General features: G+C 41.7%; 1 protein-coding gene across 3 annotated transcripts in view; it reads right to left on the reverse strand.

Annotated features, from left to right (window-relative positions):
• The window catches only part of SEC16B (SEC16 homolog B, endoplasmic reticulum export factor), a 276,625-nt gene that overhangs the window by 210,942 nt on the left and 53,279 nt on the right, over positions 1 to 12,404 (reverse strand). For all 3 annotated transcript variants that reach the window (XR_012724949.1, XM_075320161.1, XM_075320162.1), the window contains exon 9: positions 5,028 to 5,089. Coding sequence is in view for 2 of the 3 variants with exons in the window: in XM_075320161.1 (XP_075176276.1) it covers positions 5,028 to 5,089 (62 nt within the window). In the remaining variant the exon portion in view is untranslated. The remainder of the gene's footprint in view (positions 1 to 5,027; positions 5,090 to 12,404) is intronic.

Below are 12,404 nucleotides of genomic sequence, written 5' to 3' on the forward strand. Positions count from 1 at the left end.
TTTTTTCATCTAATGTAATTTTATCTAAAAGATGTATAGATAGGTTGTCGTTAAAAGGAATTTAAAAAAAACCCCTATGTAGCCAGTTTTTAAAAAAGGAGTGCAAAACTCTTAATTCTAAAAAAGTGCATTTAAAAACGACCAACCACCAGGATTTTCCTATATACACTAAATCCAGTGCTATACTGGCACTATCATGCTGATTCTATACATACCATCAGTTGTGAGATCGGATGTATACTTTCTGAAATACAGGCAAGTAAAGTTTGTGAAATGCACTGTTATTTGATGATAGGTGCAATGGAATATCCAATATGTGGGTTAGATTTTGCTAGTTATTCCCACCTCTGTCTGCCTGCCTGTCCTTCCACCCCCTGTGTCTGTTATTACAGAGGGAGGAAAGAGGGAGGAAGGACAGGCAGGCAGAGAAGGGCGTGAATAACTAGCAAAATCCAACCCCCCTATTAGATATTCTGTAGCTGCCATCAATCAAATAACAGTGCATTTCACAAACTTTACTTGCCTGTATTTCAGAAAGTATACATCCGATCTCACAACTAAAGGTATGTATAGAATCAGCATGATAGCGCCAGTATAGCACTGGATTTAGTTTATATAGGAAAATCCTGGTGGTGGGTCCTCTTTAAATGAATTGTTTGGAACACATTTGGTCTTGCAGAACTGTTGTCAGGGTTCGTAAGGAGACCTGGAACATAGTTTAAACATATTTATAAGTGTGGGTTCATTACCAACAACTCTTCCCTGTGTTCACGAGTAATAGCTGTAGGGATCAACCTGAAGACCACAATATCTAACAATTAAGGGGGACTTTTCACGTTGCGACATCGCTACTGATATATCGTTGGGGTCACGTCGTTAGTGGCGCACATCCGGCGCCGGTAGCGACATCGCAATGTGTAAAGCCTAGGTGCGACGATGAACGAGCGCAAAAGTGACAAAAATCGCTGATTTGTGTCACGTCGTTTATTTTCATAATGTCGGTCCTGCTGCAGGTACGATGTTGTTTGTCGTTCCTGCAGCACCACACATCGCTATGTGTGACACCGCAGGAACGACAAACATCTCCTTACCTGCGTCCACCAGCTATGCGGAAGGAAGGAGGTGGGCGGGATGTTAGGTCCCGCTCATCTCCGCCTCTCCGCTGCTATTGGCCGGCCGTTTGGTGACGTCGCGGTGACGTCGCTGTGATGCCGAACACACCTCCCCCTTGAAGGAGGGATTGTTCGGCAGTCATAGCAACGTCGCCGACCACGTATGTGCGTGTGAAGCTGCCGTAGCTATAATGTTCGCTACGGCAGCAAACACCATATATCGCATGTACGATGGGGGCGTGTGCTATCGCGCTGGACATCGCTAGCCAATGCTAGCGATGTCGCAGCGGGTAAACCCCGCCTAAGAGTAGAGGGAATGGCGCCTTCAAGGCGCCTGAGGAAGCAGCAAGCACCAGAATACAACTTCTCTTTCATAGCTCTGATATAAAACCATAAACAAAAGGTAAAATTAAACTGTGTTTCAAGTCTATCACATTGGGAAAACTGACCCTGCAAAAGTATTGGCAGACTCCCTTTAAGAGCCAATTGAGGGGTCTCTAGTTTGGGCCCCTCCTGTAGACAAAGAAAACAAAGCTCAAAACAGCTTTTTACTATTGAGGATGATCTACCATTTCTGTGATTCAAACAAATGTGTCATCGATCCTCAATGGGTAAATACAGTGGGTAAAAAAAGTATTCAACACATCATCAATTTTGTAAGTCAATATATTTCTAAAGGTGCTAATACCATGAATTGCTCATAGATATGTAATAACTCATCCAATCCACACAAGCAAAGAAATCAAACCATAGATGTCCATAAATGTAGTGATGTGTAATAATGAGAGATGACACAGGGAAAAAAGTATTGAACACATGAAGAAAGAAGTGCAAAAAAAACCATGGAAAGTCATGATACCAGCTGAAATATATTAGTAATTAGAAAGCAATCCTCCCACTTAGAGAAAATAATATCAGCTGATTCAACTGATGGCCCATAAAAAGGTGTCTCATTACCAAGGTGCCACACAAGAAACATCTCATGATGAGTAAAATCAGTGAGCTGCCTTAAAGTTACAAAACATACTGATGGCATTGGTTACAGAAGAATTTCTAAACTACTGAAGGTTCCAATGATCACTGTGGGGGCCATAATCTGGAAGTGGAAAGAACATTATTTCACCATAAAGGTATCATGACCAGGTGCTCTCCGCAAGATTTGGGACACAGGAGTTAAAATAATTAACAGAAGATTTGTCCAAGAGCCAAGGACCACCTGTGGAGAGCTACAGAAAGACCTGGAATCAGCAAGTGTAATTATTGAGAAGAAAACAATAAGTAATAATCTCGCCCTTCATGGCATATATGCACGCTCAACTCAAAAGACTCCATTACTAACTAAGATGCATTTTGAAGAATGTTTAAAGTTTGCTCAACAAGATTTAGACAAGCTTGTGAAATACTGAGAGAATACAGTCTGGTCAGATGAGATCAGGAGTAAACTTTTTGGATGCCATAATACACACCATGTTTGGAGGCTAAGGGGTACTTTGCGCATTGTAACATCGCTACTGCGATATCGTCGGGGTCAAATCGAAAGTGACGCACATCCGGCGCCAGTAACGATGTCGCAACGTGTAAAGCCTAGATGCACCGATAAACGATCGAAAAAGCGTCGTAAATCGGTGATCTGTGTAGTGTCGGTCATTTCCATAATGTCGCACCAATAGGAGATACGATGTTGTTCCTCGTTCCTGCGGCAGCATACATCGCTGTGTGTTACACCGCGGGAGCGAGGAACATCTCCTACCTGCGTCCACCGGTAATGCGGAAGGAAGGAGGTGGGCGGGATGTTTACGTCCCGCTCATCTCCGCCCCTCCGCTTCTATTGGCCGCCTGCCGTGTGACGTCGCTGTGACGCTGCATGACCCGCCCCCTTAGGAAGGAGGCGGGTCGCCGGCCAGAGCGACGTCGCAGGGCAGGTAAGTGCGTGTGAAGCTGCTGTAGCGCTAATGTTCGCTACGGCAGCTATCACAAGATATCGCATGTGCGACGGGGGCGGGTACTATCGCGCTCGGCATCGCTATCATCGGCTAGCGATGTCGCAGCGTGCAATGTACCCCTAAAAGGCAAATCACCACAAAAACACCATACCAATAATGAAGGTTGGAGGTGGGAACATCATGGTGTAGGGCTGTTTTTCAGCATATAGCACGGACATAGGCAAACTTCATATAAATAAATGAAGGATAAATAGACAAATATACTGAGACATTCTTGATAAAAATCTGCTGCCATCTACCAGGAAAATGAAGATTAAAGGAGGACATTTCAGCAAGACAACCAAAGCGCAGAGTTCATAGAAGGAGCCCACGGGACCATCAGGATGTGAAGAGTGTTTGTGTGGAAGAATGGCTCAAAATCACACCTGAGCAATGCATGTGACTAGTTTCTCCGTACAGGAGGCGTCTTGAAGCTGTCATCACCAACAAAGACTTTTGTACAAAGTATTAAATAAATTTCAGTAAGCGTATTCAATACTTTTTTCCCTTGTTCATTTCTGATTATTTCACATCATTAAATTTATGGACATCTATGGTTTGATTTCTTTGCTTGTGTGGATTGGATGGGTCGTTACTGACATCTAGTTAGATATTCATGTCAATAGCAGCTTTAGAAATATATTTACTTAGAAAACTGGTGACGTCTTCAATACTTATTTCACCCAGTGTAGGCAATGCTGTATTTTCCCTGTAGTGATGTGACATTTTGGGACAGATTTCCTTGCCACTTTTCCATGTACAGTATTTTGTGAATTTTTTTTACCTCAGTATTTGTAGCCAAAACAAGGAGTGGGTAAAAATACAGAAGTGGTGCCCGTGTTTCTATTATAATTTTCCTCTGATTGTTCCTCTACTGGTTTTGGCTTACAAATACTGAGGTAAAAAACTCACTAAATACCGTGTGCACATGGCCTTACAAATACTGAGGTAAAAAACTCACCAAATACTCAACGTGTGCACGTGGCCTTATAAATACTGAGGTAAAAAACTCACCAAATACTCAACGTGTGCACGTGGCCTTATAAATACTGAGGTAAAAAACTCACCAAATACTCAACGTGTGCACGTGGCCTTATAAATACTGAGGTAAAAAACTCACCAAATACTCAACGTGTGCACGTGGCCTTATAAATACTGAGGTAAAAAAACTCACCAAATACTCAACGTGTGCACGTGGCCTTATAAATACTGAGGTAAAAAAACTCACCAAATACTCAACGTGTGCACGTGGCCTTATAAATACTGAGGTAAAAAAACTCACCAAATACTCAACGTGTGCACGTGGCCTTATAAATACTGAGGTAAAAAAACTCACCAAATACTCAACGTGTGCACGTGGCCTTATAAATACTGAGGTAAAAAAACTCACCAAATACTCAACGTGTGCATGTGGCCTTATAAATACTGAGGTAAAAAAACTCACCAAATACTCAACGTGTGCACGTGGCCTTATAAATACTGAGGTAAAAAAAACTCACCAAATACTCAACGTGTGCACGTGGCCTTATAAATACTGAGGTAAAAAAACTCACCAAATACTCAACGTGTGCATGTGGCCTTATAAATACTGAGGTAAAAAAACTCACCAAATACTCAACGTGTGCACGTGGCCTTATAAATACTGAGGTAAAAAAAACTCACCAAATACTCAACGTGTGCACGTGGCCTTAAAGGGAACATGACAGCTGATACATGCTGCCAGTACCATGGGCAGTATCAACCAGAGTCCATTATTTGACTTTCCACAATTAGATAGACCCTTGATCTCTTTTATTGCCATGGAAACCTAATAAAAACAACCCTTATCAAACAATCCCTTTAAGACTTAGTATATCTTTGATTGTTGTTTTTGGGAATTTTTTTTTTTTTTTATATATACATTCAATCGAATGCATTCTCTGCTGTCAGTCACCTCTGCATAGGACCTGGGAAGTCTCTCATCTCCTCCTGTTCCAAAGTATCATAAAGGAGAATCTAGGAACAAAGCAAATAGGTCACAGTCAAAAGATGGAATATGCTTTATGTAAAGTAAAGGGGGTATTCCCATCTCCAAGATCCTATCTCAATATGTAGTACATGTAATTATAATAATATTAGGAAATCCCTCCAATTAGAAATGTAGTATAGTTTTTCTGTTTCACTATGTCACTTACTTCATGTGCAGGGCATTGCAGGACCTTAGGTATCCATGGTTGCAACCACAAGCCCCTAACTGTCACTATATGCGTGGTCATAATCATGAATACCTAAGCTGCAATGCCCTGCACATGAGGTAAGTGACATAGCTAATCAGGAGAACTATACTACATTTCTAACTGGAGGTATTTGGTAATATCATTATTATTACACCTACTACATATTGGCATAGGATCTTGGAGATGGGAATACCCCTTTAAAGGAGTATTCCAGTTATCAGAAATGATCCCTTATCCAACATTTTTGATCGACATCAACAGCCAGAAAGGGAAGCGTTACTTATTCAGGTGATCATTGATGTCTCAGGTCAGACCTCCATTATTTAGTAATTACCACATGTGCTGTGGATAGCCAAAAACTTGTTATAATACCACTTTATTCACAAAAAAAATAAAATAAAATAAATAATTATTATTGATTTATAAAATATTTGTAGGGAAACAATGACTGAAGGTATGGAGGGAATCATCTGTAAACTGGGACAAATATTCATCTCCATAGATGGGGAAATGTCTTCCATTCCCACAAAAAGGTAGCAGCGATACCCAAATGTGCTTACTCTTAAAGGGAATCTGTCACCAGATTTTTGCTCCCTCAACTGAGAGCAGCATAATGTAGAAACAGAGACCCTGACTCCAGCGATGTGTCACTTACTGAGCTGTTTGCTGTCATTTTGATAAAATCAATGTTTTCTCTGCTGCCGATCTAGCAGTTATACAGAGCTCATGAATATGCTGGACTACCTGCAGCACGCCAAGTAGTCCTGTAATGATAATCTCCTACTGATTAAACCGTGATTTTACCAAAACTACACTAAGCAGCCCAGTAAGGGACACAGTGCTGGAATCAGGATCTCTGCTCCTACATTATGCTGCTCTCAGGTCACATAGTAAAAACCTGGTGACAGATTCCCTCATTAATAAGGGATATGGAAGCAGGTGAATGTCTGTCGCTATACTTACAAAAATGAATCACTAAACACCAAAACTCTCAAAATTATAGTGTGGTGATCACATGTTATGGTCACGTTGCTTTTTACTTTATCTAGCTGCATCATTTTACCCAAATTTTTGCAAATAGCCATAACATATAAATGAGACAAAAAGGTCCAAACATTTTCTCTCTATTCCTATCAAATAAAACTTTTTCTTTAAAGCAATGAAAAACATTTTTACATTTACAAATAAAAACAATTTCAGAATATGCAAATTTCTTGGCTGGATATGGCCACTGTCGGTGTGACTGATAAGTGATAATGTATAGAAAATGACTCATTTTTTCTTTTCTGCAAGTTTTTTTTATGATCTCGGCTCAGAATTCAGGATTTTCCTGCACTGAATACAACTGAAATGTGAAATAGTGTCTCACAGAGTTTTGCACAATCTTTGCTGACTGTCATTGTGGCGTTGGGCTCTGTTCACATTGTAGATTCTGACACGCCACCGGATGGTTTCTTTGGTTTCTGGGATCAACACAGGCAGACTCGGGCATCGACCTGTTGTGTGCTGATTTACAGTCAGGAGTTAATTTCTGCTGGTCAGCTTGTTAGGTTCCTTTGATCACATGTGGTGGAGAAGCCAATCACATCTGCTTCCCTCCTATTTAAGCTGGATGAAATCTTCTACCCATGGCAGCTATAGCTTCTATGTTGGTCTGTGACTTGTTAGGTTCCTTTGATCACATGTGGTGGAGAAGCCAATCACATCTGCTCCCCTCCTATTTAAGCTGGATGAAATCTTCTACCCATGGCAGCTATAGCTTCTATGTTGGTCTGTGACTTGTGGTTTCCTAGCTTCTTTGGTGAAAATTATGCTAATTGCTTGATGCGGTTGTGGAAGTTTAGCCCTGTTGTTTTGTAGCTTCCTTCCAACTTTTGTGTTTCCTCCTGAATCTCTTATTGTGATCACCTAGGTGTGTGCGCGCTGTGTGATAGAGTTTTGGTTTTCCGATGTCTGTCTATATCTGTGATTTTCATTACATGCCTGTCCCATCTCTACCTGGAGGGAAGGGGAATCAGATCAGGACTAGTCAGGAACAGGGCAAGGAAAGAGACTCAGGCATCCCCACCATTAGGGGTATTCCTGAGAATAGGGATACCATAGGCCCACTGTTACATCACCACCGGAGTCTGCTCCAGCAACTTCTACTCCGATCACCAGGCCGTGATCCTACCATGGATAGTGCTGGTGATGGGAGAGGAGTTGATGCCAGCGGCGCCGGTGGGCGCAGGCTCTGCTCATCCACTGGGCTGAGTTTCCTTGGGATCTGCAGCACCACTGGCTGACTGTAGGTGGCGTGTGTCTACCAGCTGAAGTTACCATCATTCAGCTACAACCAATGGGAAGACAACACACCCTTCTTAACCCCTTAATGACCCATGACGTACTGGGTACGTCATGGATCGTGTGCCGTTAAGCCCCGCCCCCTCCCGCGGGCAGGCGGCGGTGATCCGCGCACATATCAGCTGTTTTCAACAGCTGACATGTGTGCCTCCTAGCCGCGGGTGGAATCGCTTCCACCCGTGGTCATTAACCCCTTGCATATCGCTGCCAAAATCTGGCAGCGATATATATATGCACGCCGCCATGACAGTCACTTACCCTGCCCCCACCGGAAGTCACGTGACATGATCACGTGACTTTCGGTGGTTGCCATGGTAGCACAGGGTCATGTGATGATGTCTGTAGCTAACATGACTCACTTCCTCTCAATGCCGGAATACAGCCGGCATTGAAAGTAAAGCAGCAAATCTGCAGTTCTCAGCTCTGTAGCTGAGATCTGCAGATAATGCAGTGCGATCGGATTGGTGATTGCTATAGCCACCTAGGGGGACTAGTAAAATAAAAAAAAAGTTTTAAAAAATTTAAAAAAAATAAAAAAACCTAAAAGTTCAAATCACCCCCCTTTCCCCCCATTGAAAATTAAAGGGTTAAAAAAATAAGAAATATACACATATTTGGTATCCCAGCGTTTAGAAATGCCCGATCTATCAAAATATAAAATCAATTAATCTGATCAGTAAATGGCGTAGCGGCAAAAAAATTCCAAACGCCAAAATTACATTTTTTGGTCGCCGCAAATTTTGCGCAAAATGCAATAACAGGCGATCAAAACTTAGCATCTGCGTAAAAATGGTACTGTTAAAAACGTTAGGTCGAGACATAAAAAATAACCCATCACTGAGCCTCAGATCCCGAAAAATGAAAACGCTACGGGTTTTGGAAAATGGCGCAAAACGTGCGCCACTTTTTTTGGACAAGCTTGTGAATTTTTTTTAACCCCTTAGACACAAGTAAACCTATACATGTTTGGTATCTACAAACTCGCACTGACCTGAGGCATCACATAGATACATCAGTTTTACCATATAGTGAACACAGTGAATAAAATATCCCAAAAACTATTGTACGATAACACTTTTTTTGCAATTTTTCCGCACTTGGAATTTTTTTGCCGTTTTCCAGTACACTATATGGTAAAACTTATGGTTTCATTTAAACGTACAACTCGTCCCGCAAAAAACAAGCCCTTACATGGCAAGATTGATGGAAAAATAAAAAAGTTACGGCTCTCGGAACAAGGGGAGCAAAAAACAAAAACGCAAAAACGGAAAGTGCTCGGGGGCTGAAGGGGTTAATTCCCCTCCTGTTTGCTGACCACTGCCAGTGATAGTTCTGAAATTCTGGTTCCTGTTCCGCCCTGTTCTGTTTTGTGATTTTCGTGTTCTGACTTCTGCTTGTTTCCTGACTACCCTCCTGTCTGCTGTTTATGTATCTCGCTGCCTGATCCAGATTTGACCTCTGCGTCATTTACTGATTACGTCCTTGCCTGCTGATTCTGTCCCTGTTCTGCTATTCCTGGTTTGTCCCTGCCTGACTACTCCTCTCATCGGACTGCAGCCTTCCACAGGTAGTGATCACTATGGGCCCTGTGTAATTCCAAATCCCTGTATAGGGGTTAAAGGGTTTCAGGGTTCTGGGGGTCCTGCTTAGTGAGTGGCTTCCCTCTAGCCTGTCCATTACAGCCCGTCTGAGTCTGTCAATCCAGGCAGGCGTTACATCCCCCCCTAGATTGAGGGACAGCTATGGGGCCCCAGTTCTCCGCTATCCCAAAGTCATTGTGACAGCAAGTCTGTGTACAATACACAATATATTTATATCAGAAATCTATCTGATCAGATCATGCAGAATTGTGAATGCAGCTCTGGAAGTCAATGGTCTAAGAATGGTGAAAATATGAGTGCAACTTAAGTAATGAAATGCATTACAAGGCTGTTCGACTTTATATGTAGATTATACCTATATGTACACTGGGAAATGGAAATGGTGCTCAAAGGTGACTGTACCCATTAAGCCATATGTCTATATCGCAGGAGATCACCAGTAAAAATATGCAGTGTGAGCATCGGCAGACTGTATAATACTATGTAAATATGACCTTAGTTTCTAACTTTGAGGGGTTAAGTACAAGCAGGATATGTTTAATGGGCTGTTAAGAGATGATACCACCTTCTTCCATTAAAGAATTTATCTTAACATGACATCTATATAACTCAAAGCAATAAAGATCCTAAGAGAGGAGAATTATTGGGGCATTTTCATGACTTTTAACCCTTAGTTAATGCTTATAAGCTCTTTAATAGAACCCAACTTAATATTGCCGTTGAGTCAGAATTTTTATATACTTTGTGCATAATTAAAATAGGAGGATTTGCATCTGAAGGATTCCCTACAGAGAAAAAGATAGGTGGTAATCTGCAGGTCATTACTGACTAAACCATGTCCGGTGGGTTTCCTGGAAGTGCAGCTACAGGGAGAAAATAAAGTTATAGCCTCCCTGCATCTGCTTACTTTCAATCAGAGTGTCAAGGGAGGAATTTTGGTTGGACTGCTAATGGTAGAAGACTGCTAATGGTATCTTCTTACAGGGAATCCAGAGACGGTGCCGTATTAGCTATATATATCAGAGCCGATATTAATATATGAGACAATGAATACATGAGACATGTTCTCCTTGAGCCAGCATCACCAACTGACTTGTGTATTCAATAGATCCAATTATACAGTAAGCATGAATAACCTTGAAGCTGAACAGGGAGTACTTTTACTCCGTAATTTCTCACAGCACATTGCCTGCATCCCGTACATTCCTTCTGTGTGAACATTACTGATAACACTTTTGCAGCTTCACATTCTGGCTTCATTATCTTTGGTTAACTTCTTCATGGCTATACAACTTAAAATTATATTATGGGTCTATGCGATGGCTACATAGACAGACAGATTATTATACAACTACATCTATATTTTGATTATTTATATACACAGATATTCTTATTACGTTTGAACAAACAAGCTATAGCTCAGTGCCACCTCCACAATAGCAATGCAGGGAACAGTACAATCACCAGTCACTGCCGTGTGTGGCTGTAATCACTCTTTGCTACATTGATTGGCGGTATGCTCTGCACACATAGTCCCAGCCTAATAGGCAACTTTCTTCATCCGTCCTTACATTGTCACCACTATAGTTCTCTCTGATATTCTTCTGACCTTCTGTTCTCCCACAATTCCAATGCATGAGGTCAATATGAGATCTGTGATTGGCATCACTCAGTTATACGAGACTGTGACGCATGTCATGACGTGTATTATCCCCTCACATGATTACATGCAGCCAATCACAGGCCTCAGATTCACCTCACGTGTCAAAAGACGGAATTGAATCTGCAGAGCAAAATCAAGTGGATTTTCCAAAATCAAATTTCAGGAGATTTCTTAATACCATGTCAATATCATTACAGGCCAAATTATAGTGATTTCTAACACCTTAACACACAGTAGATAACACAGGATGCACCAATCACAGTAGATAATGGCACAGCTCACCTCCTCCCCTCTCTGTAGAAAGACTGATAACATAGGACTCCTCATTCACAATAGATGATGTCACAGCTCTCCACCTCCTCCTCCTCCTCTACAATGACTGATAACACCTCAATAAACAGTAGATAACACAATATCCATCATTCACGATAGATTTCACAGTTCACCTCCTCCCCCTCCTTTACAATGAGTGACAACACAGGAGCCACCATTCACAATAGGTGCTGTCACAGGTCATCTCCTCCTCCTCGTGTACAATGAGTGATAACACCTAAATGTACATTAGATAACACAGGATCCAGCATTCACAATAGGTGATGTCACAGCGCACCTCCTCCTTCTGTACAATGACTGATAACACTTCTATATACTGTACAGTAGATAACACAGGATCCACCATTCACAATAAGTTATGTCACAGCGCACCTCTTCCCCCTCCTGTACAATGACTGATAACACCTTTATATACAGTAGATAACACAGGATCTACCATTCACAATAGATGATGCTCACAGATCACCTCCTCCTGTATATGGACAGATAACACATTTATACAGATAACACAGGATCCGTCAAACACATTGGTTGATATCACAGCTCACCTCCTCCTCTGTACAATGATTGATAACACCTCTATACACAGCTGATGGCACAGGATCCACCAATCACAATAGATGACATCACAGCTCACCTTCTCCCCCTCCTGTACATAACTAATAACGTCTCTATATAGACGATAATACAGGATCCACCATACACATGAAACAAAAATCTTGGAGCACCTCTGTTATTCCTCCTGAAACTTTAATTTAAAAAAAATGGTGTGCCAATTTTCTTTCTCACTTTGGGGATTTCACTGGGCACTCTCACCACTGTATGGGACATGTATTACAGAGTGTAGGGACTCAACCATTTGAGTAGTAGAATAGAATGACCCATAAACAAAGTGTTCATACATTTCCAGGAGGAATAACAGAGGGGTGGCCCAACAAAGAATTAACAAGTAATAACAAGAGAACATGAGGTAGAATTAATATTTTGTGGGATATGTAAAAAAATGACAATGAACCAGCAGTGGTCACAGCCGGAAGGCAGTCATGTGAGTACAGGGGTGGAACAAGAAGAATGGGAGGAGAACCGAACTGTACTGTGGAGGGTTTGGAGCCCTAAGGAGGCGGTCATATGCTGCATGAGAGCAGTACTGAACT

This window comes from Anomaloglossus baeobatrachus, chromosome 8, assembly GCF_048569485.1.
Source record: "Anomaloglossus baeobatrachus isolate aAnoBae1 chromosome 8, aAnoBae1.hap1, whole genome shotgun sequence".
In the NCBI taxonomy this organism is placed as follows: domain Eukaryota; kingdom Metazoa; phylum Chordata; class Amphibia; order Anura; family Aromobatidae; genus Anomaloglossus; species Anomaloglossus baeobatrachus.